Source organism: Muntiacus reevesi, chromosome 15, assembly GCF_963930625.1.
Source record: "Muntiacus reevesi chromosome 15, mMunRee1.1, whole genome shotgun sequence".
In the NCBI taxonomy this organism is placed as follows: Eukaryota; Metazoa; Chordata; class Mammalia; order Artiodactyla; family Cervidae; genus Muntiacus; species Muntiacus reevesi.
In genome coordinates, this window is record NC_089263.1 from 24,290,282 (window position 1) to 24,316,750 (window position 26,469).

At 42.1% G+C, this 26,469-nt stretch overlaps 1 protein-coding gene across 2 annotated transcripts; it reads right to left on the minus strand.

Moving 5' to 3' along the window:
- Nucleotides 1–552: 552 nt before the first annotated feature.
- Nucleotides 553–26,004, minus strand: BCL2A1 (BCL2 related protein A1). 2 transcript variants are annotated; one of them, XM_065906462.1, is made up of 3 exons: nucleotides 25,761–26,004; nucleotides 11,419–12,017; nucleotides 553–1,843 (listed from the first exon to the last, which is right to left on the minus strand). In XM_065906462.1, exons 2-3 carry the CDS (start codon nucleotides 11,929–11,931, stop codon nucleotides 1,736–1,738), a joined length of 621 nt encoding a protein of 206 aa, XP_065762534.1. In that variant the 5' UTR covers nucleotides 11,932–12,017; nucleotides 25,761–26,004; the 3' UTR covers nucleotides 553–1,735. The 2 variants fall into 2 exon arrangements, with proteins under 2 accessions (XP_065762534.1, XP_065762533.1); XM_065906461.1 differs by lacking the exon at nucleotides 25,761–26,004 and adding an exon at nucleotides 14,522–14,674.
- Nucleotides 26,005–26,469: the final 465 nt, after the last annotated feature.

A 26,469-nucleotide genomic window follows, 5' to 3' on the forward strand; every position in this document is an offset into this window, starting at 1 on the left:
CTCCAAGTTTCCAATGCAGTTGTTCCTATTAAGTCACTAAATTGTATCCAACTCTTCTTCAGGGGGCACAGATTCGATCCCTGGTCAGAGAGCTAAAGAGTGAAAGACAGGGAAGCCTGGCATGCTTCAGTCCATGGGATTGCAAAGAGACAGACTCGACAGCCACTGAATAACAACAACAGGGAGCTAGAATCCCACATGCTGCATGGCACAACCAAAAACAAAGAAAAAGAATCCCCATGAGAGGTAAAACATAAATTAACTGAAACCCCCTGTGAACATGCCCATAGCCTGAAGGGGAATGGGGAAAGGAGGCTCTGGTTTCTTTACTGGATCCATCAACAACTTCAGAGGAAGGGTAAAACAAGCCCCAGGATGGGTAGAGATTGTATTGTGGGAGGAGAGGAAGAAGGAGAAAGTCTAGAACAAGGTACAGTGCTCCCATATTACAATCAGATGTGCTGACCTAAAAATCAGAACACAGGGGCTAATAAATGACATCATTTTCCACTCTGTGAAAAAAATTTTTTATTTGTTTTTGGCTGCATCCGATCTTAGGGTTAGGTTGTAGAGGCACACAGGCTCGGTAGCTGTAGACCATGGGCTTAGTTGCCCTGTGGCATGTGGAATTTTAGTTCACCAACCAAAGATTGAACCCATGTCCCCCGGATTGGAAGGCGGACCTTCCAATGGACCTTCCACTGGACCACACGGAGTCCCTACTTTGTGAAATTTCTTAAATGGAGAGTTTAACAGTGTCTCAACGTTGAGTCATTTACCTGACTATCCTTGTTCAGATTCTCCCAAGGTATCCTCCATATCTCGCTGCCATATTCATAAACTTTAAAGGACACCTCTGAAGTGAGCTGAGAAGGCATCAGTAGAAAACCACACGTAGCCATTCAGGGGCCCTGGGGTCTTCAGAAAACTTGGATCCCAGAGGCATGTGGGCAGCAGACCTCACCCACTGTCAGTCTAGACTGTGGTGTAGTGGTTTAGTTGGTAAGTTGTGTCTTGACTCTTTGCGACCCCAAGGAGTATAGCCTGCCAGGTTCCTCGGCCCAAGGAATTTTCCAGGCAAGAATACTGGAGTGGGTTGCCATTTCCTCCTCCAGGGGTCGAACCCGGGTTTCCTGCATCTCCTTCTTGGCAGCGGATTGTTTACCGACTGAGCCACCTGGGAACGGGCTTCCCTGCTGGCTCAGATGGTAAAGAATCTGGCTGTAATTCAACCCCTGGGTCGGGAAGATCCCCTGGAGGACGGCATGGCAACCCACTCCAGTATTTTTGCCTGAAGAATTCCCATGGACAGAGGAGCGTGATGGGCTACAATCCATGGGGTTGCAAAGAGTCGGGACACGACTGAGCACAGCACCTGGGAAGCCCATCAATCTAGACTACTGACACTGGAAATGATTTGGGGGTAGTGGACACACCCTTAAGAAAATCTGCCAAAGTCGTCACCTTCCCGGTCATCCTTCTCTTAGTTCAGCCCCTGTTCCCTACATTGAGCTTTATCGTTTTGTTGTTAGACTCCCAGATGGTACACATCACATATAGCTACAAATAATACATACAATTTATTCACTAAAATGGGGACAAAATTCCCATAACTCCAGAATGTCAAGTTACATCATCAAAGTCCTCTGTTTAGAAGTAGAAGTAAGTGTTGACAGTACTTCTTGTATGAGATAAAAAATTAGACAAATTTCACAATGTGGAGTGTCCTTTTCAGTCAATAGTATTGCTTCAGGCGACATAATGTCTCACAGATCTTTCCTGTAACTTCCATAAAAGTCAGCCAGCCAGATTTGGTTTCAAACTTCTTTACAAAGCCATTTTCCTACAAGAAAACAAAGTTAACATTTTAAAAATCAGTGGAGACTAAATTTGTTAGAATGAAAAGCAAATAAACTTTCATTTAATTAATATAGGTAGTCTCTATATTTTCACTGGTTTTATTCTATTCATCCTCATTACCATTCTCTATCTTCAATTCCAGACCACCCTAGAGCAGTACTATCCAACAGAAATATAGTGCAAGCTACATATGTAATCTTTTTAGCCACAGGTTTTTTTTTTTTGCTGGATCTTTCTTATTTCCCCAAGCAGGGATTAAATCTTCTCCCTTGGCATTGAAACCATGGAGCCCTAACAATTGGACCGCCAGGGAATTTCCAGTAGCCACATATTTAAAAGTAAAAAGAGGCAAAATTAATTTTAAAAATATAATCAATTTATCTAAAAATATTATGATTTTGGGACTTCCCTGGTGGTTCAGTGATTAAGACTTTGTGCTTCCAATGTGGGGGGCGTGGGTTTGATCACTGGCGGAAAACTAGGTTCCCACATGCCTTGTTGTGCATGGCCAAAAATAAATAAATAGATAAGCAAACAAATAAATTTTGATTTCAATATGTAAGCACGATGGATATAAGATATTTTACTTTATTGGTACTAAATCTTTACAGTCCAATGTGTGTTTGAACTTACAGCATATCTCAATTCAGACCAGCCACATTGAAACTGTTCAACAGTCACCAGTGACAAGTGGCCACTGTATTGGATGACACAGCGCTAGAGGGTAGAGAGTCTATCTTATCCCCCTGCCCTCCGCCCCACTTTTTCTTCTGAATGTTTGGGACTAAAATATGCATTTATTAAATAATTTTATTTATTGATTTGTTTTTGGCTGTGCTGTGTCTGTTGCTGCATGCAGGCTTTCTCTAGTTGTGGCAAATGAGTAACTCTCTAGTTTTAGTGCTCAGGCTTCTCGTTGTAGTGACTTATCTTGTTGCAGAGCAAGGGCTGTAGGTGCTTAGGCTTCAGTAGTTAACAGTATGTGGGCTCAGTAGGCATGGCTCTCCGGCTCTAGAGCACAGGGTCAATAGTTGTGGCACATGGGCCTAGTTGCTCCAAGGCATGTGGGATCTTCACGGATCAAGGATCAAACTCATGTCTCCTGCATTGGCAGGCAGATTCTTTACCATTAAGCCACTAGGGAAACCCCTGAAATAAGCATTTATTTGTAAACTCCTTTGTGATGAGAGTCATGAGGATGCAACAGTAAAGCCAGATTACATTCATTCCTTTTTTAATCAGGCTTTTTTTTTTAAAGAAGCATATAAACTGGACCCCCTGGAGTAGGAAATGGCAACCCAATCCAGTATTCTTGCCCAGAAAATTCCATGAACTGAGAAACCTGGCAGGCTATAGTCCATGGGGTTGCAAAGAGTCGGACACAACTGAGCAACTGAGAATGCATGTACACATAAACTGGACGCTGTATTTAATTAACTTTTGATATATTATTATAGAGCACCCTCACTGAAAAGCACCTCTAAGCTTATCCAGCCTAATGTCCTCTCTTATTTTGACAAATGAGGAAACGGAGATCCAGAAAAAAATGTAAGTAAGGTTACCTGATTTCTTAGTACCTGGACCTGTACTGAAATGCAAGCACTGCTCTTTTCACTCCATAAATTTTCAAACCACTCCCAAGAAGATTAGAAAATTGTTTAAAAAAATTTTTTTAGATGTTCATCTAGTAAAGTTCCATTTCTGGGGTTACAAACATCTTCAAGTAGTTCGTAGTTCACAGTCTAGTGTGACTAACACGAAAGTGTAAACCAAACATATTTCTTTGACTGAGAACTCCATAATGCTGTGGAACTGTCTTTTGGAGCATCACCGGCAGCGAAGACTAACACCATTCAGAGGAATTTTCCATTGAAAAGATTGCATAAGAAAGCCAACTTCTGCCTCCTTGTGAAGTGTGATGTCATGCCCGGAGGCACTTGCTGTCACAAGCTCACAGGGGACAGGCTGCTCCAGCTTTTCTTCCTCTTTCTCCTTCCTTTACACACTCAGGCATTTCCCACACGTCCCAGGTGTGAGATCCACTTCAGTGCTCCTCTTCTAGAATTTCTATAAACCCCGTACTGTGGGGGCACTCTACAATGATTTTTATTATTATCAACAATGATCACCATTATGATCAGGCAGTTAATGAGTTAATATGTCACCCTCTTATATTTATTAAAGTTCTAAAGCAAGAACAAAGGAAAAAAACACAATTCAGCTATATGAAGATTCTTTTTTTTTTTTTTAAGCTATAAGAAACTAAAATAAGAACAACAGATCAGGATACTATTTGTTACACATTTGCCATGAAAGAGTTCATTCAAACATAAGAGAAAATCATCAAGCCCTCAATAGTTTAAAAGGCAAAGGCTGATGAGAAGATAAATATCAATCACGAGCAAGTATATGGGAAAAAAACTCCACATTATCAGCTGTTAAATTCACATTTTAATAGAATCTTACTGTTTTTTAGACCTATTAACTTGACCTTGTTAATAGAAGTCTATTAAACCCTCAAGAATAATCTTTTTTTAATGGTTCCACCTAATGCTGATCAAATTGTGAGCTTGTCCCATTGGTAACAAAACTTTTGAAGACAATGTGTATTCCAAAATGTATGAGTAGTGTGATTATAGATGAACCAATCATTCTATTGTAAGAAGGTGATCATAAGGCAGCCTTCTTTTTTTCTTTTGAGGCAAGGAATAAGACTTTATTCGGAAACCCAGCTGACTGAGAAGATGGCAGACTTTAGTCTCAAAGTAACCGTCTGTTTAGCCCTGGATACCAAGTTCTTTTATAGTGTCAGAGAGAGAAGCAGTGAGGAACTAGAGTCAAAAGGCAGAATGGAGAGGGAGAGGCAGTGAAAGGCAGTCTTCTTTTATGTGGTGGGGGGTGGAAAACCATCTCCATGTTTAGTACTGAAGCATTATCTCTAAGAAGGAAAAACAGAAAACAACCCAAATGTCTAGCTGTTGGAAACTGCTTAAGTAAATTATGATGCATAAAAACAATGGGATAGTCTCTAAACATTGGAAGTGTTAACATGGAATATGTAAGGCGAGTTATTTTAAAAATTCCTCTCATGGCTCTGATCACTCTGCTATATGGGGAACAGAGCATCACAGGGCAAGCTTGGAAGCAGGGAAGCTGAGAGGAGCCTATTGACACAGTTAAGTGAGAGAAGAGAGTTGCTCCGATGTGCTGGGTGTGCAGAATCAGAATTTGCTGATGCATCAAATGCCGGCTATGCACAGGAGTCACAGAGGACTCCCAAGGGGAGAGAGCTGAGCTGGTCAAGTGGATAGGATACTCCACAAATACTCCGTGGAGGAGCCCTCAGGGAGGCCTGAACTACATCTAACCTTATTCTTCATTAAATGATTTTTAAATCTCAAGTGAAAATTCAAAAAGACATACAAGAAGAATCTGGCCCCCAAATCTATTTTATACATCAAAGGATATATAAAAAATTTTGAGCTTGTATTACATCATTTTGGAAATGCCTTTGCCAGGCTGAACACTTGGTCAAGCATTGACACGCCTCTGTAGGTCCTTTGGTCTGCCCTCAAATTTACCAGACCATTATTGAGAGCTAGATGATCATAAGAAAATAAAACCTACTTTGCATAACTCTTATGACTCAGACTTTAACATGCTGGTTACATGGAAAGCACCAGTTCCGATTGTACATTCCTACTTTCAGAAGGGGCTTTCTTTTGGTATTAGAGTAGTTTTGAGAATTTGCATATTTAAACTTTTTGGAATTTCCCATGTAACCTTCACAGTTGTATTGTATCTGACAGTTTACAAAACACTCTTACAGAAAAGTTCTTTCAACTTTTAACTTTTAATGGTATATATTATTGTCTTTATTATATATTATGTGAGGTGAAGTGAAAATGTTAGTCCCTCAGTTGTGTCCCTCTTTGTGAATCCATGGCTGTAGACACCCAGGCTCCTCTGTCCATGGGATTCTCCCGGCAAGCATACTGGAGTGAGCATCCATTCCCTTCTCCAGGGGATCTTCCCCACGCTGGGATTGAACACATGTCCCCTGCATTGCAGGGGAATTCACTGTTTGAGCCACCAGGGAAGCCCATATATTATGGAAAATATTATTTTATATTATATTAGGAATTTGGGTCTCAAGTGACTTCAGTAACTCACCCAAGATCGCACTTCTAGTGAGCAGGAAAACCGGAATTTAGATCTCACTTTCAATGCTAGTTCATTCCATCACCCCATTAACAAATATTTGCTGGCTATGTTCTATACCACAGGCTCTGGGCCAAGCATGATGTATTCAGTGTGCATTAGATAGAGGTGATTCCTCTCATGTGAAACTGGAGGTAGGGTATCCTTTCCACTCGACCAGCACAGGGCAGGAGAGTGTTTTACTGAAGTGGGCAAAAGCAGGAAAGCCACCTGGCTGCAAAGGAAAGGCAGTCGCAGGCGGTGAGATGAGTGTCTTCTCAGATGCATTCTGCTGGTTTTTAAGAACCAGCCTTTCCTCATGAATGCCAAACTGCTTAAAAAAAGAAAAAATAGCACTGGCTCTCCTGTCAGATCTACAAGAGCCTTTTCATTATAGTATGTCACGCTGGCAGAGACAGGAGGAAGTAATGGTAAATGTGGAAGAGGAATAAAAAGTGACATGAGAAGCAGCAAAGAAAAGAAGGAAAGAAAGGAAGGGAGAAACAAGGGAGAGGGGAAAGGAGGGAAGGAAGAAGGAAAGGAAAGCAGCTCAACATGATAAAAATGAAAAAAAGAGCCATATGACCCAGCAATCCCACTCCTGGGCATACACAATGAGGAAACCAGATCTGAAAGAGACACGTGTACCCCAGTGTTCATCGCAGCACTGTTTATAATAGCCAGGACATGGAAGCAGCCTAGATGCCCATCAGCAGACGAATGGATAAGAAAGCTATGGTACATATACACAATGGAATATTACTCGGTCATTAAAAAGAATACATTGAATCAGTTCTAATGAGATGGATGAAACTGGAGCCCATTATACAGAATGAAGTAAGCCAGAAAGATAAACACCAATACAGTATACTAACGCATATATATGGGATTTAAAAAGATGGTAATGATAACCCTATATTGCAGGACAGAAAAAGAGACACAGGTGTATAGAACAGACTTTTGGACTCTGTGGGAGAAAGCGAGGGTGGGATGATCTGAGAGAATAGCATTGAAACATGTTTATTATCAAGTGTGAAATAGATTACCAGTCCAGGTTGGATGCATGAGACAAGTACTCAGGGCTGGTGCACTGGGAAGACCCAGAGGGATGCAATGGGGAGGGAGGTGGGAGGGGGTACAGGATGGGGAACACATGTAAATCCATGGCTGATTCAGGTCAATGTATGGCAAAAACCACTACAATATTGTAAAGTAATTAGCCTCCAACTAATAAAAATAAATGAAAAAAAGAATAAATCTCACTGGTCTTTTTTTTTTTTTCCTGTAGGGCATCTGTTTTAGATGGTGGCTAATATCTAACTATAGCTGGTGATATAATTTCTGGAGATTACACCTATCTATTCAAGGAAGTTGGGCTTCCCCAGGTGGTGCCAGTGGTAAAGAACCCACTTGCCAGTGCAGGAGTCATGTGAGACTCAGGTTCGATCCCTGGGTGGGGAAGATCCCCTGAAGGAGGAAATGGCAACCCACTCCAGTATTCTTACCTGGAGAATCCCATGGACAGAGGAGCCCTACAGTCCATGGGGTGCAAAGAATTGGACACAACTGAGCGACTGAGCAGATATTCAGGAAACTTAGGCAATACTATGATGCTACTAATAATAACAGTAGCCCTAAACTTGTATTGAGTTTACTACTTAAGAAGGCTTTCTTTCTTTCCTTGCTATTCTCTAGAACTCTGCATTCAGTTAGATATATCTTTCCCTTTCTCCTTTGCCTTCTGCTTCTCTTCTTTTCTCAGCTATTTGTAAGGCCTCCTTAGACAACCACTTTGCCTTCTTGCATTTCTTTTTCTTTGGGATAGTTTTGGTTACCGCCTCCTATACAATGTTACAAACCTCCATACCCCTGAAAGGTCAGGTACTGACCAAAGGTCAGTACCCTTCTAGAATTTCTCAGAGACATTTCCATACCATCCACTAATTATGAATTCCAGGAACTTACAACATTTACTGTGAATAAGTTAAAATTTTTCAGGAACATTTCTTAATTTTGTGTGTGTTACAAATACAGTCCAAGCTCATACGTTGTTTTTGTTGCTATCGTTGAGTCACTAAAGTCATGTCTGACTCTTTGCAACCCCATGGACTGTAGCCAGATAGACTCCTCTGTGCATGGAATTTTCCAGGCAAGAATACTAGAGTGGGTTGCCATTTCCTCCTCCAGGTGATCTTCCTGATCCAGAGATCAAACCTGCATCTCCTGCAATGGCAGGCAGAATCTTTACCATTGAGCCACTCATATAGAATTTGCCAACTAGGATTTCTCTACACATGGACCTCTGTGCTAGAGACCTTCTGCATTCACTTGAAATCTATGCAACATAATAGCTGCAATTTCCACCCATCCTTCAGTATAGCTCCCCACAGCAACCAGAAGAAATCATGACCAAACATCACATGTTTTGTCCAGCCCCAAGTCAGGCTGAGTTCCAAGAAAAAAAGGTGATAGAGAAAGGAGAGTGATTGAAGGAAGCCCTTTCATTATGCAGAAAGATATCAAACAGTGCAAAAGACATCGAGTAAAAGATTAATACGTGTGATTTCATCAACTTTTAAAACATTTGTAAGCACCGAAAACATCTATAGTTTTAAAAGGCAGTCAACATATTAGAAGATATCCACCATATACAAGGGGCTTCCCAGGTGGTATTAGTGGTAAAGAGTCTGCCTGTCAATGCAGGAGATGTCAGAGACATTAGATCCCTGGGGAAGATTCCCCTGGAGAAGAAAATGACAACCCACTCCAGTATTCTTGCCTGGCAAAGCCCATGGACAGAGGAGACTGGCAGGCTACAGTTCACAGGGTAGCAAAGAGTCAGACACGACTGAAGTGACTTAGCGAATATAAAACATATATAAAAATAATTTTTGTCCAGAATATTCCAAGAATTCCCACAAATCAGTGAGAAAAAGACAAAACAATGGGAAAATGGACAAAGGAGAGAAATAGGCAGTTCCCTGAATAAGAATTACAAATAGTCAATAAACATATGAAAAGATGCTCAATGTGAAAAGACACTAGTAATCAAGGAAACTGGTTTAAAAAAGAATTAAAACAGCAAGACAGAAGAGGTCCCTGGCAGTCCAGTGGTTAAGACTCTGCGCTCCACTGCAGGGGGCATGGGACTAAGATTCCATGTGCCACAGGGTGTGGACAACAACAACAACAAAAAGATAATTAGGTATGTATTTCTAAGCCAACAGAGTAGGGAAACTATGACAGACCACCGTAATGTAATATTAGTCAGCCGGGAAGAAAGGAAGTGTGGTGTATTCCATTGAGCTGTGATAGGAGGGTAACTAGGTTTAGAATCACTTAAGAGGACAAGCGTCTACTAAGTTTGAAAATGTGTTAGCCATTCTATATCCCAGTATTCACCCTAGAAAAGCACACATGTACAGGGAAGACATGACTAAAGATACTCAATGAAGTATCTGGAATAACTCTGGAAATAAATAACTATCCATCAGCTAGAAATGGTCATTCAACAGCATTCACATACAACAGCATATATGTAGTACTCTTGTGTGTGTGTGGCCATGTTGTTTGCGGGATCTTAGTTCCCCAACCAGGGATTGGAACCCATCCCCCTGCAGGAATCTTAGTCACTGGATCTCCGGGGAAGTCTTTGTGCTGAGCTCAGTCATGTCTGACTCTGTTGGACCCCATGGACTGTAACCCGCCAGGTTTCTCTGTCCATGGGATTTTCCAGGCAAGAATCATGGAGTGGGTTTGCCATGCTCTCCTCCAGGCGATCTTCCTGAACCAAAGATCAAGCCCATGTCTCTTATGTCTCCTACATTGGTAGTCAAGTTCTTTACCACTGAGCCAACAGGGGAGCCCCAAGGAAGTCCCTGTAGTACCCTCTAAAATACTTATTACATATCCCTGGGTGGGGAAAAAAGGCAGAATAAGTACCAAGAACTATTTACATAAACAATTTCTGAAAGGCTACCCATTCCAGTATTCTGGCCTGGAGAATTCCATGGACTGTGTAGTCAATGGAATCGCAAAGAGTTGGACACAACTGAGCAACTTTCACTTCAAATATTAGTATTGTTAAATATTATTTAACAACTTATAAATTTTTTTACAAAGAAGTGCTATGTATATTTTCTATGGATATATCCAACAAGCATTTTTTTTTAATTAATAGGGATGCTTTGCATGTAAAATAATTGATAACAGTGGACAGCTTTGAGAAGAGAGGAGGCCGGGGATTGTGGGTTGAAGAGAGGTTCTATGGGAAATCAGTGCCATAAGAAAAGTGAGCATTAAGTTTATTGGAATATCAAGAAAAGCATGTACATTCAGCCGGGACAGGCCCCTTATCAATGAGTTGTGTGGGGTTTCCCTGGTGGCTCAGGTGATAAAGAATCTGCCTGTAATGCAAGAGACCCGGGTTCGATCCCTGGCTCGGGAAGAGGCCCCTGGAGGAGAGCATGGCAACCTATTCCAGTATTCTTGCCTGGAGAATCCCATGGACAGGGGAGCCTGGCGGGTTACAGTCCATGGGGCTGCAAAGAATCAGGCACAACTGAGCATGCATGATATGCTACAATTTGAGTTGTAATCTAGGACCCCTGCATGGTCTCATTTTTTGAGGCATTAATAATAAAGTGAATTTTTATTTGGAAAATCTTGAATAGATTCTAGCTGGTGATACAGTACATTATTTTTTTTTTTAATCATCAAACTTTACTGGCCAGAATTTGGTATATTAGAAAACTGGGCGAGGCAGGGAGAGGGGGCAGGAAGCAACAAACTGGCAAAAATTTACACCTGTCTTTTCCAACATAATAAATACCTAAATATAACAGATTCTAATACCAACTCATTCTGTACTAATTCTACATTGTCATGACAACCCTGGCAAGAGCTCAGTCCTATGGACTAGACTCTGAAGAAGCATTAGGGAGGTGCTTTATTAATCCCCCAAACTCACTCCTCTAATTTACACTGTAGGAATAAAAATTGAAACCACAAGTGTTTCCCAGCTATAAAGTTTTAAGATTCACTGGAAATCAGCTGGAAATGCCCTTTTTTTATTATTTTAATTTATTTGGCTGTGCTGGGTCTTAGTTGCACCATGTGGGATCTAGTTCCCTGACCAGGGCTTCAAATCTGGGCCCCCTGGGTTAGAAGTGCAGAATGTTAGCCACTAGACAACCAGGGAAATTCCTCTTTATTTTAAAATTTAAAAAAATTTTAAAGCGAACTATTCAAAGAAAATATAATCCTTTAGGTAGATTTCTTTTTTAAATTAGCAAAGAGACTTACTATTTCAATTCCTGTTTTAAAATAAAGAACAAAGAATACTTCCATCACACATACCCAGCCTCCATTTTGCCTTATCCATTCTCCTGTGTTTTCGGTGATGAACTCCGCCACAAAGTAAGAAATGTCCTTGCACATGTCCATGTCTGGGGCAATACACTTGCCCAGAAGTTTCTTGATAAGAATACCTGCAAAGGCGAATATGGTTACAATCCTGCCCCAGTTAACAATGCCATCTTCAAATTCCTTTTCCATCACTTGGTTGAATATTCTTCTGGCAGTGTCTATGGACACCACATCAAACTTATCCAAGCACTGCTTCAACGTTCTTTCCACTTCGTTCTGGACAGAGGAAGCCACGACTTGTAACACCCTGGATGTTTTGCTTGGCCCAGATCCAGGTTGCTGTATCTGCAACACATATTTCAGATAGTCCTCGGCCAGCCTGTGAACGTAGTTGAACTCAGTGTCAGTCATCTTCTCCTCTCCGGGGAGCAGAGTCTTCAGCCTGCTCACCTGCGAGTGACCAAGCCAGTCTGAAGCACAGGCTTGTGGAGCCTGGCGAAACATGACACATGATGGTATCTGGAGGCCGGTGGAATTTCTGTTTGCATCATCTAAAGCTATCCTTCCTCCTGGTCGCTTTCAGGCGTGGGCTGCATGTGAAAGAGAAAGTATAAAATGTGAAAGAGGAAAATATCTCAAAGACAAGTCACTTCCTCATCCTGTAAGTGATGTAGTTTTTGAAGTCTTAAATTCAAGGAAGCGGGGGAATCAGAACCCTCCTGCATTGCTGGTAGGATTGTAAAACAGTTTTCACGAACTTTCACTGTGAAACGTTTGGCAGTTCCTCTAAAACTTATTAAATACAGAGACCCTTCCTGGGGGCCAGTGTTTAATTTCCACTTCCAACGCAGGGGGCGCAGGTTTTATCCCTGGTGGAGGAACTAAGATTCTACATGCCGAGTAGTGTGGCCAAAAACAAAGAAAAAAAGTTAAATATAGAATTTACATATGACCCAGCAATTCCAGTTATAAGTATATGCCCAAAAGAAATGAAAATAGGGACTCACACAACTCCTGACATACGAATGTTCACAGCAGCATCACTTACAATAGCCAAAAGGTGAAGACAAACCAAATGTTCATCCACAGATGAAGGGATAAATGAATCGTGGAACGTTCTTAAACCACAGAAAGAAATGAAGTGTCCATACACTTTACAGCATGGATGAACCTCAAAAACAGGACGCCCAATGGAAGAAGTCAAATGTAAGAGCTCTCCTACTGTATGATCCCATTATGTGAAACAGCCAGAATAAGTAAATCCACAGAGACAGAAAGCAAATCAGTGATTGCCACGGGCTGAGGGGAGAAGGGAGTAACTGCTGAGTAGGTACAGGTTTCTATCTTGTGATGAAAATGATTTGGAACTACATCGAGGTGGTGGCTGACTGCGAAACATTGTGAAATTGCTAAACATCATTAAATTGTACACTTTAAAATGGGTCATGTGGGGACTTCTCTGGTGATCCAGTGGGTAAGACTCCGAGCTCCCAATGCAGGGGGCCCAGGTTCCATCCCTGGTTAGGGAACTGCCACAACTAAGACCTAGCACAGTGAAATAAATAAATTAAATATAAAAAATAAAGGGAATAAAATAAAATGGATCATTTTTACATTGTGTGAATTTAACCTCCAAAAGAAAAAAAGTTCAATATAGCCCAGTGGCTAAGCTGAATTAATGAAAATTTGGAATACAGATTAGCAAACGGCCAGTAAACAGGGCCTCTCAAGCACTGCTGAGGCAACATGGCCCTTGACACTTTGGTGCTCAGATAGGATGACATGGGGGGGAAGAAAACGTATCTGCTTTGTTCCTCACATCCCATTTACCCCAGAACTTTGTTTTTTTAGGAAAATATTTGTTGCATAACTACCAGATGGACACAAATTTTTAAAAAGTACAATCAAGAATGAAAAATATGTTTCCCAAGAGCATTAAGCAACAGGTTAGGTGTTAAACACATACAAATCTAAAGACTGCAACACAAGATACTTATAGATAAAACTAAAGGGGTTCGGGACTTCCCTGGTGGTCCAGTAGCTAAGACTCTGGGCTCCCAATGTAGGGGGCCTGGGTTGATGCCTCAGTGGGTAAGGAGTCCACCTGCCAATGCAGGGGACACAGGAGATGTGGGTTCGATCCCTGGGTTGGGAAGATGTCCTGGAGAAGGGAATGACTACCCACTCCAGTATTCTTGCCTGGAGAATGCCATGAGCAGAGGAGCCTGGTAGACTACAGCCCATGGGGCCACAAAGAGTTGGACACGACTGCACGACAGAGCACACACACACAGGGAACTAGATCCCACATGCCACAACTAAGACCCAGCACAGCCAAATAAACAGATAGTTAAAAAAAAAAGACAAAATCTTGCTATAAGCCAATACCTCTATTTCCTCTTATTAAGTCAGCCAAGTTGTCCAACGTGCAGATAGAATTTAGGGGCCAGAAGGAACACTAAACTTGGAGTCAGAGGACCCAAGCCTCATTCCTGCCCAATTCTCTGTTCCCTTACTCAGTATGTGCCCAGGGTTTGTAAAATGCAGCCATACACAATGAACTCCCAGGGGTGAGGTATGCAACTGATGACCTGTGACCTGTGTAGCACCTGTGACCACAGCTGGCACAATGTGGGGGCTTCATCAGCCCTAATTCTCCATCAATCTTTTACAGACTAATGAGAAATTCAGCTTCCCAATAAGGGCATATCTTCCTAAACGTTCAGGTTCAAATGAATTGCAAATCTGTCATTCATTTAGCTTTGGCACCAGTTCTGGGAAACAGTTGGTGGAAACAGTGAAAGTGTTGGCTAAGAAGAGCCCTGGGGAACAGAGTATGTGGTAATGAAGGCAGTCAGGGCACTGTATCCCTGTCTGCTGGCCGCATCTTTCTGTCGACCGAGGAGCCAGGGTTGCTAGTAGGCAGGAGTAGAGAGTGGGAGAAAGAGTAAACAGTGCAGGGGCCCTAGAGAGATGAGATTCACTATTTTTGTTGTTGTTGTTCTATCCACATGTGGAGTAACTTTAATTCTTCGCCTCAGTGTCTCTGAAGAGTGGCAAACAGATGAAAAAAAAAAAAAAAAATCCCACATACCTTGTATTTCTGAATTATCTCCAAAGGGTTAAGGAGGACGGGAGAGCTGCTGCTTAGGGTGCTGGCTGAGAGGGACTTGTGGTGGCCATGAAAATGCACCCCTGGGACTTCCTTGGTGGTCCAGTGGTTAAGGCTCAGCCTCCCAATGCAGAGGGTGCAGGTTAGATCCCTGGTCGGGGAACGAAGACCCTATATACCACAGGGTGTGGCCAAAAGTTTAAAAATAAATTAATTACTTAAATTAAAAAATAAAAAATTTTGGTAAAAATAGAAAAGAAGAAAGAAAACAACAATGTATTCTGAACCTTGTACCACAGTGGTGTAATTGACCAAGGGCCCCACGGCTCGGCCCTTAATCTATCACCCCCATGACTTGGCATGAAGGTTGTGCTGCCTGCAGGCTGTCCCTGTCAATGACTAGTCAAGACAGGAGTAGGAAGAACCATCCCTGTAGGTCAACCTCCTTTGAAAGGTGGCTCGATGACTCATCATCAGCTTTGTGAAGAATGGCTGAGCCTTTGCTCCAACTGAGACTCTTCCTCCTGGGTCCTCCTTCCTCCTGGTTCTTCTTCAGCCAGGCCGGCCCACACTGTGATCTGACAGCTCCCTGCCCATCCTCCCTCATAGGCATTCCCCCCACTAAATCTCTCACACATCTAATCCTCTCTTGGCATTTTCTGCCTAGAGTTATAGAACAAAGAAGCTCACAGACCTGTGGTCAAGTCACTTCTCTGGGATTTTCCCTGGGGGGGGTCCTCCTCCCCTCCTCCCACCACCCAAGACAATGCCTCTTGGCCCACAGGAGCAGGAAGCCAAGTGCAGGCAGCTTTTTCTCCTCATGGTGCATATCCTCGAGCACCATAAGGACCATGGCAATGATGGGAAAATGTGTTATATCCTGCCACCCCCACCCCTGCCCAGTTACATTCCCGTGGTGATGAACATTTCAGGAAAAATAGTATGAGCAGGTGGTTTAGGAGTTATTGTACAGGGGACTTCCCTGGTGGTCCAGGGCTTAAGATTTTGCCTTTCAATGCAGGGGGTGCAGGTTCGAACCCTGGTCTGGGAGTTAAGATTCCACAAGCCTCTGGGCCAAAAAACCAAGACATAAAATAGAAGCAGTGTTATAACAAATTCAAGAAAGACTTTTTAAAAAAAGTCTGACTTTAAAGAGCTGCAGTTCAGTCTCCTAAGGTCAGGGTCTACTACCATTTTCCCCCTCTCTTGCCAGTGTTCAAGCCTGGACCTAGGGAAGCCAGGGACAGATCTCTGTTGAATAAATAAAACACGACCAATCTCATACCTGGAGCCAACTACATTTAGGGCTCTGGGTTCCTGATCTGGAATTGAAAAGAAATTGTTGTAAAAAGTCTTTAATATTATAGTCTGCTTTAGTTTATTTTGCAGCATTTCCAAATAATCACTTTTCCTGGATAGGTGGAGGAAAGATGAAGTCTTTTCCAAAAAGAATTATTTGTATATAAAGTATGAAAAGACTGGAATGGGGTGTGTAGGCTTAAAAAACAATCACAACCTAAAAGTTGAGTTGTTTTATTCAGTGGGAATTTTTAGGACTTCAGGCTAGGAGGTAGCATCTTAAGTAACCCTGAAAGAACTACTCCAAGGAGGTGAGGTGGGAGCCAGTTTATAGAAGTTTTGCAACAAAGGGAAGGTAGCCTGAAGGTCAAAAGGTTATTGTTTGTTAAAGGAAAACCAGACATCTCAAGATAGTGCTTTTCTTTGTATAGGAAGATGCAGGAGGCTTACTGAAATCATTCCTTTGATGTGCACCCCAGGTATCTGGGACCGGTGTCCTGTGTTCTCTCATCCTGAGTTTCTTCAGGGCTTCCTGTAGGGCATGGCTGCAGTCTGATGGCTGCTAGATAGCAGGTGTTCTTTCCTTCTTAAGCTCCTTCAGGCTCCCCAACTCTAGAGGGTGGCACCTGCTGAAGACTGTGAAATTCTTACTGATAGGGCAGGAAATGTCCCATCTCGTTGAGATGGAGGGCTGTGTGGGACAGAGACAAGTAGCTGATCATGAAGCAGGTGTAGCCAGAAGGACATATCCTTTGTCAATGCCACTGTGACCTGGGTTTGCATTCACCAGGCTCCAGGGCTTCCCTGGTGGCCCAGACAGTAAAGTATCTGCCTGCAAAGCAGTAGATGTAGTTGGATCCCTGGGTCGGAAGCTCTCCTGGAGAAGGGAATGGCAACCACACCAGTATTCTTACCTGGAGAATCCCATGGACAGAAGAGCCTGGTGGGCTACAATCCATGGGGTCACAAAGAGTCAGACAGAACTGAGCAACACACACACACACACACACACACGTGAACTACGCCTTCATGTCTATCTGTGGTGTTTATTTAAATTGCCACATCTGTACACATATGTTACCTACTGCTTTCTAACTGCTTCCTCACAAAGGAGTTCCCCAAAATCAGTGGCTTCAAATGATAATCACGCATTTTGCTCATGAAATGAACCTTGGGCAGGGCTCAGATGGATGACTGGTCTCTCCTCCACGGTGTCTGAGGTTTAACTGGAATGTTTAAAACAGTGGCAGCTGGAACAGCTGGGGTTGGCTGCGTATCTCTCTTCACGTAGTCGCAGAATTTTTCTGTGTGGTCTGTCCAGTGTGGCAATCTCAGATTGGTCATACTTCTCATGTGGTGGCTAAAGGTGCCAAGAGCAAGCATTCCAGTGACCAATATAGGAGTTGAATAGCCTTTTATAACCCAGGTTAGAATTCACAGAGTATCAGAACTTCCCTGGTGGTCCAGTGGTTAAGAATCCTTGGTTACACTGCAGGAGGCACGGGTTCAATCCCTGGTCAGAAAACTAAGATCCTACATGCTGTACAGCCACCCCCCGAATAAAAAAAAAAAAAAATGAAAAGAACTCACACAGTATCATTTCTATACTACTCTAGTTGTACAAGTTAGTACATGACTGCTTAAATTCAAGGAAAGGAAACATAGATATTTTTATTGATAAGAAGAGTGTCAAGAATTGGTAGCCATGTTTTAAAACTGCCACAAACATGCAACTCACATGCAAAGTCACTTATAGACACAATCATGTACAATTTAACCAATGTCACTCTCTTACACTGATGCTGGGAATAATTAAAGGCAGGAGGAGAAGGGGACGAAAGAGGACTAGATGGTTGGATAGCATCACCGATTCAATGGACATGAATTTGAGCAAGCTCTGGGAGATGGTGAAGGACAGGGAAGCCTGGTGTGCTGCAGTCCATGGGGTCCCAAAGAGTCAGACACGACTTCGTGACTGAACAACAATACCCTCCTGCCATCCTTTGGATTGGGAAAGCAGGGAGGCAGTTCAAATCTTGGAATGATCCAGGAGGTCCTTCAAAGCCACCTTGCTCACCTCTATAACCATCAAGTTACTGGAGGTCTGAGAATCCTCTGAAGTAGACCCTCCAAAGACAGAGGTATTCTAAGTGGCCTGAAGCACGACTGCCTGAATATTTCACTTCATCTCCCTCCTGACCTCGGAGATCTGATTAGGTCATGAGCCCACCTCCTGCTATGACCCAGGAGGAAAGAGCAACTACTGACAGAGGTGGAGTTTTGATGGGGAATCTGAGGGGAGAACCCTGAAGCCACCCTGGCTGATGAGTGGCCAGAGGAACTCAAACTCCGGGATGAGGGGCCTGTGTGCATGACTTCAGGAAGGGGCTGCTGAGGTCAAGCTCTCTTTTCTCCAAAAGCAGACGTTGGGAGGAAACTTGCTGCGCTTTCAGCTGTTTCAGCGGAGGTGGCCCAGGGAAACTCCCAGCCTGGCTCACTCTTCAGGGCCTCTGAGCTTATTGTGACAACTTCCTTTTTCCACGCCTCTGACTGGGGCCCAGCAGAGAACAATGGTCTTCAGTGGGAACGCCATCGAAACACAAAAGGGAGGGGGGAATAGAAGTCACCTGTGTGCCCCCCACCCCTACATCATCTCCCTGGGTCTGGTGGGGCCAAGCCTTGATCATCAGAAATCACAATGGAAGCTTGTCCACACTCTGTGTCAGGAAAAATGAGTTGCTCAGTATGACAGGGCTCCCAGCAGAAGCTTGGTTCCTATCTGAGGAGATCAATATCTGGGAAATCCTATGAGCAAAATAAGCAGGCGGGACTTCCCCCAGCTCCCCTGTCAAATTTGGAGACAAGGCTGAAAGTGGGCCCTGGAGAGAACAACCAGTTGTGAACCAAGGAAGCTGAGAGGCAGAGAGGGAAGACAGCAGGCATCATAAATGTGGGTGGAGGTGGGTTTTTGACTAACATTGTAGAGGCTACAAAGGAGATGGAGATGAAAAGAGGAGGGGAGAAAACCAAGGAATGATTGCCATTCCCTTCTCCCTGGGATCTTCCTGATCCAGAGATTGAACTCAGGTCTCCTGCATGGCAGGCAGAATCTTTACCGTCTGAGCCACAACGGGCTGAAGCTGTATTACTATGTCTGTGAAGTTTTACTTGGCAAAGCAAAAGTAAAATTATCTTTTCTTTCCCCAAATGTCATTTCAGGGGAAGTACAAGACAGAAGCCTATTTGAATAGGACCTTCAAGTGATCTGGGTAGAAGGCCTCGAACTTTCCACTCCCTAAATGGAATGGCCATAAGACACAAAGCAAATGCAGGAAGTGTACTTGGTGAGAGCAAGTGAAACTAGGCCCCTTAAGGGCAAGTCTCTGCTGGAGAGGCCAGAACTCAGATTTCCCCAAAGAGCGAAGCGCAGACATCCCACAGCTACTCATTAGGCTAATCGCTCAACAAATTTTACAAAGCGCCCACCATGCACTGGCCCTGCCCTGGAACTGGGGATGGGTATGCAGGGAGTTTGTTTCATTAGCACAGGTGTAAGGGGATCTCACATAAAACCACTGGAAAATTCAAATGCAGAATAAGTGCCACGAGACTCCGAGATGTGAAAGTTCAGCCTGAAGGAGAAAGTAAGGACTTACCAGAGAAGGCTGAGATGTGGCCATGCTTCCTGCTTTGGGAAGGAAGTTGGTAAAAGTGAATGAAGTCCTTGTGCAGAAAAGAGGGGGGCTGACAGATGGTGAGAGGGTCCCTGTGGCCTTCCAATCCTTTGTTCCAGTTGTTCCATCCCTATTCAGTTATCTGAGACATCTCAGGGTGCTTCCTATAAATTCTTTAAAAAAAAAATTATTGGCTGCTCTGGGTCTTTGTTGCTACATGTAGGCTTTCTCTAGTCGCAGCGAGAGGGGGCTACTCTCTAGTTGGGTGGGGTATGTGGGCTTCTCATTGCGGTGGCTTCTCTTGTTCTGGAGCACAGGCTTTACGGCATGCAGGCTTTAGTGGTTGAGGTACATGGGCTCAGTAGTTGTGGCTCACAGGCTTAGCCCCAAGGCATGTGGGATGTTCGTGGACCAGGGATTAACCTGGTGTCCCCTGTGTTGCAAGGTGGATTCTTAACCATTGGACCACCAGGGAAGCCCACTAAATTCTTCTTCTTGTCAAAGTTAGAGTTGCTTCACGGAAGGGCTTCAAACAAATATATTTCCCCAACACAGTGCCAGCAGAAGAGCAGGCTTTGTCTCTGTTAAGAACTTTCCTGAAAAAATGGTCCAGATTAAAGTGTCCTAAGAAACACAGTTCATCATTGAGGGAGGTGAACAGTGGCTGCCATGAGCTGGATGCATTGTGAGTGTCAGGTCCGGTGTTTCTCCCTTTCCAGTGTGGAATGGTTGTCAGGGAGTGTTTGACGGAGGATTCCTACATGCTGTCTCTCATGAGCCCTTTGTCCCTCTTCAAGCGGAACAGCACGCTGCTCCCAGGGATTGAGGTCATTGTGTGAGGCAGGCTTGGGTCTCCTTTAGTAAACATTCTCTTTTTGACAAAATTGCTTAGTCTTGTTCCCCTTTCTTGAGATATGGATTGCCTCCTGACCTTGTGACTAAGATTACCCCTTGTTCCCTTGGTAACGGTTGCCAACGTTTGGTTTTCTGATCTCTATCATTCCTGAAAGAAGTTTCTTGTACCACAGCCTAAAATCATTAAAGCACCTTTGCTTCATCAGAGCTTAGGTCCCCGTCTTTTTTGTCTCTCTTTCTCTCTCTCTCTCTCTCTTTCTCTCTCTTTTTCTAGCTGATTCTCTGGAGCGTGGAGACCCGTCATGCTCACTTTCCTGCCCGGGCTTCTAAGACCCTCACAAGAAGGCACTTTGTGCCTTCACCCCCTTGAGGGGGTGCCTGGTGCCTTCATGAGTGATGCAAGTCCTGTGTCAAGGGCTTTATTGGTCCTCTGCATAAACCAGGGAATATCAGCCTCTTTCTCTCTTTTACTTTCTTTTTTTTTTTTTTTCCTCCTCTTTTTTCCTCCTCTTTTACTTTCTTATCCTCGACTCTGTACCACCAGGTTCTGGTCCATTAAAGGACCCCAACAAGTGGCGCCCGAACAGGGACACTGGTATACGTGGCATTTTGGGCGGAGTGACTCAGGACCTATTGAGGTTGGTAAGTACTAAGACATGGGTCAAACAGTTGGAAAGCCTCATCATTTTTCTACTTTACTTCATCATTTTTTTAAAGTTCAGGGACTTCTGGTTTCACGCCAATGAATAGAGGCTTGCCTTCAAACAGTAGTTGAGTATAATCCCTGGTTCCCTGATGAAGGCAGTTTTGATTTAGAAATTTGGCACCGGGTCAAAGAAAATGTTGAATGAGCTGCCGGGCAAGGAGAAAATATTCCAATTGTTTGGCCCTTATGGGCTCTCATTAAAGCTGTAATGCTGCCATTTCAAGGTAATTCTAGCTCTCATGATATTCGACAACAGACAGAACACTTATTGCATGAATATGAATTAGATGATGAAACTTTATAAAAGGCTCAATTAGAACAACATAAAATATTTCAAAACTTTCCTACTAGCCTTGCCTCGGCTGCTCCAACTCCTCCTCCTCTTCCTCTGCCAGCAGGCACAAATCCAGGGGTCTCTCCTTTGTTAAAACTTAATGATTCTGATAACGGCTCTCCTGAGGCATTTCTTGATACCAAAACTGGCAACACTCTTATGGACAATTATGATAAGTCCTTGACGCAGACTCATACTTACAAAAAGTCAGCACTTATCCACTTTCCTTCGCAACAGAGACTTTCTGAATTACTGGCTTTGCAGTCACAAGTTTCTGATGCCAATAGTTTTTCTGTCCTTCCAGTTTTAAGAAATTCTGACACTCAAGGGCACATAATACCTCAATATGACAGTATTAATCTTTTTCACATGCAACAAATGAAAAAGCCTATAGCTATGTATGGCCCACCTTCACCTTTTACAAGGGAGCTTCTAAATGTTGTGACATCTTCTATTGGAAACTTCATTCCCTATGATTGGCGAACTTTAATAAAAGCTCTCCTTAAACCCGGAGAATACCTTCAAAGGACAATGTGGTTTCATGATATAGCCAGAGATCATGCTAACAAGAATGCTCGAGCTGGCACTCCCCAAAATCAAATTAATAATGAAATGTTAACTGGCTCTGGACAATTTGATACTATAGAAGCTCAAATACAATGCCCTCCTTTGTTGCATGAACAATTAAAAACAGTGACCCTTGAAGCTTGGGATCGAATTACTCTTCAAGGAGAGCCTACAAGTAGTTACACTAAAATATTACAAGGACCTAATGAAAGTTATGCTGATTTTTTTGCTAGATTAGAAACTGCTATTTCCCGTACTGTAATTGGAGAAGAAGCCAAAAGACAGCTACAGAGATTACTAGCTTATGAGAATGCAAATCAGGAATGTCAAAGAGCTATCACTCCAATTCATGAGACTGGAACTATTATGATTATTTGAAAGCTTGTCACAATCTAGGATCAGAAACTCAAAAGATGCAAATGCTAGTTGAGGCAATGGCTGCTATCTTTAGAAAGGGAAATGAAGGATGCTTTACATGTAGAGACAAAAATCATTTAAAAAGGGACTGCCCTAAGAAGGCTAATAAAAAACCAAGAATTTGCTCTTGCTGCCATAGAGGAATGCATTGGGCCAAAGATTGTAAATCTAAATTTGATATTGATGGAAAACCTATTCTGGGAAACTCCAGACAGGGGACCCCCCAGGTCCCCTACAACAAGAAAAATTTCCCCAGGGGCAAATGCTATCTTTTCCCTCAAACCCTCAACATCTGGCAGTGCTGCTGTTGATATACCAGCCCTAAATGATTTTTCCCTTTACCCTAAAGCAATCTCTTCTAGAGTGCCTACCGGATTTTTTGGATCCCCGCCCCCACAAACTTTTGGTCTTTTGCTTGGCCGATCTAGTCTGACTTCTAAAGGAATTACTGTTCACCCTGGAATAATCAATTCTGATTATAAAGGAGAGATTCAAATTATGATGTCATCTCAGATTCTATGGCAATTCAAAAAGGGGGACAAAATTGCTCAATTACTTCTTTTACCTTACATTTCTATTAACTCCCCTAATAATGTACAGACAAGTGGATTCGGCAGTATGGATCAAAAACAATCTTTATGGACACCATTAGTATCTGAATATGCCCGACCAAATATAAATATCAAAATTAATGGTAAAAGATTTTCCAGTCTCCTTGACACTGGATCTGATATTACTAATATTTCCAAACATGTATGGCCCAAATTCTGGCCTATACAAAAGGCCTCTTGCCAAATTGCAGGAATTTCTCAAACAAAAGTACAAGAAGTTTATCAAAGTGTTCAAATATACCCATGTGAGGGACCAAAAGGCCAACCTGCAACATTAAGACCTTATGTGATAAATGTACCCTTTAATCTAATAGGAAGGGACTTACTTATGCAATGGCAGACTCAAATACACATTCCACATTTTTCCTAGGGGCCACTGCTCATTTAACAAACAAAGCAATTATTAAAATAACTTGGAAGAATGATGAGCCTATTTGGACAGAGCAGTGGCCCCTTACGAAAGAAAAATTACAGGCTGCTAAAGAACTTATAGACATACAATTAGAATTGAAACATATTGAGGAATCTTGCTCTCCGTGGAACTCTCCTATTTTTGTTATAAAAAAGAAATCTAAAAAAAAAAAAAAAAAAAGAAATCTAACAAATGGAGCCTCTTAACAGACCTTAGAAAAGTTAATGCATCTATGAAACCTATGGGTGCATCACAACCAGGAATCCCATCACCTACTACTGTTCCTCAAAACTGGCATATTATTATTATTGATTTACAAGATTGCTTTTTAAATATAACTTTACACCCTTTAGACCAAAAGAGATTTGCTTTCTCTCTCCCTTTTCCTAACCACAACGGGCCTCATAAATGATATCAATGGACTGTGCTGCCTCAAGGACTGATGAATTCTCCCACCATGTGTCAATACTACGCGGCTAAAGCCCTTGAGCCTGTGAGAAAACAGTTTCCTGACTTTCTTTTTATTCATTATATGGATGATATATTATTTTCGGCTCCATCTGTTTTAGAAACTCAACACATGTTTGATATAGCTCAACTATGCTTAAAAAACTCTGGGTTAATCATTGCCCCTGAAAAAATTCAAACCTGTACACCTTACCATTACTTAGGATTTATTGTTAATAGCGTATTATTCCTCAATTAACTCAGATTCATACTAATAAATGATCAACTTTAAATGATTTTCAAAAACTCTTGGGCGATATAAATTGGATTAGACCCTCATTAGGCATTGCTAATTATCGACTGACTAATCTATTTAATACTTTGAAAGGAGATCCTAATTTAGATAGCCCTCGTTCACTTTCTTAAGAAGCACAAGAGGAACTCTATTTAGTGCAAAATAAATTACAAAAACAGTTTCTTACTCGCATCAGATTAAATTTATCTCTAGAATTATTTGTACTGCCCTCTCTTCCTTCTCCCACAGGACTTCTTGCCCAACAAAAACACCCAATAGAATGGATCTATACACATTTTAGAGGAATAAAGTCACTTACACCTTACCTTGATTTAATTGCTCTTTTCATTATCAATGGAAGAAATAGAACTAAAACTCTAATTGGCACTGATCCTCATAAAATTGTAATACCTATCAATAAATCTTGAGAACGCATTACAAACTTCCACAGATTTTCAAATAGCCTTTCTAGAATATTTTGGAGAAATTTCATTCCATTATCCATCTAGCAAGCTATGGAATTTTTTCAAAAATACTGAATTTATTATTTCCCACATCGTCAGCTCACAGCCTATACCACAAGCTAAAGTTTTCTATATAGATGGAACTAAAACTGCCAGAGCCTTATTCTGGTCTCTCAAAGAATATAAAGTCTTTTACACTAAGTTCCATTCTGCTCAACAAAATGAATTATATGCTCTTATTCAAGTTATTTGCCTACATCCTTACCCCATTAATATAGTCTCTGATTCCTTATATTCAGTTTTTGTATTAAAGAATATAGAAACCTCTACTATAAATTCCAATCAACCTATTATTCAACAACTTTTTTCAGAATTACAATCCATTATTAGAAACCGCACTTCTCCCATTTATATTACCCATATTCGGGCACATTTCTCCCTTCCTGGTCCTATGACTCATGGTAATGAACAGGCTAATAAACTTGTTTCTTTTGCTACTCCAGAAGAACTACATGCTCTACTGCACAACAATGCTGGTTCGCTACACCAACTATAGAAAATTCCATACCGCCAGGCTAAAGAAATTATTAATAATTGCTCTACTTGTAAACCCCTACATCTTCGACCCATTGCACAAGGTACTAATCCTCGGGGATTGCAACCTAATGAACTATGGCAGATGAATGTAACTCATTGTCCTGAACTTTCTCCATCTTCCTTCCTACATGTCTGTATCAACACCAATTCTTCTTTTATATGGGCCACATCTCTTTGCAGTGAAGCTACACATCACGTTATAACTCACTTATTAGCCTGCTTTGCTATAATGGGAACTCCTAGTTCTATTAAAACAGACAACGGCCCTGCCTACACTTCAAGATATTTCAAACAATTTTTACAATCCTTTTCTATTAAACATATTACCGGCATTCCTTATAATCCACAGGTACAAGGCATAGTTGAACAAGCACATCACACAGTAAAATTACAAATAAAAAAAATTAAAAAGAGGAAAATACATAGGAACATTGCTGTCTTCCTTATCTAAAACAGACTTTACTAAATTCCAACATAAGATATTTTCTAAACCTGCAAATATTGTTAATACAGCTTTATTTGTTTTAAATTTTTTAAACTTACCACAAGGAGATATCTTGACTAGAGCAGAAAAACATTTCGAAGAATTGAAGGATTCTTCTCTTCCTCTGCCCATTTGGTACCGAGGTGGGTTAAATAAACAATGGAAACTTGGGAAATTAATCTTACAGGGAAAGGTGTATGCTTGTATTTCCCCAGATGGATCCAAAGAGCTCACATGGCTTCTTCTTCGGAAGATCCGAGGCAGGGGGGGCCCCAGCCTTCAAGATAGAGAAGAGACAACAAAAACCCCAGGAAGAAGAAATTCCAATACGGGCCATGACAGCTCTAAAAATCTCCAGAAAATGCCACTCTCGGTGGCATCAACCTTATGATCGCCCCTCTTGGGGACAAATAAAAACACTCACTAATCAAGCTGAAAATCTGGTTTCTCAATAGGGAATGCCTCGGAATCCTGAAAATGTTTTAGTTGCCCTGCTTGCTTTGCTTGCTTGTGCCTCCCCCGCTCAAGCTGAATCAATAAATCACCCTTACTGGGCTTACATACCTAACCCCCCTTTACTAAGGCTCGTAGAATGGACGGAAAGAGGACCAATCGTATTAACCAATGACTCCACACTTATGCCTTCTCCCTGGAGCTTTAAAGGGCCCTCACACTCTGAAGAAGAAGGGAAACTAATTAATATCTCTAGGTTATGAAGTCCTTCCTTTACGTATGGGCCCAGCAGAATTATGTATGAACGTTAGCCGA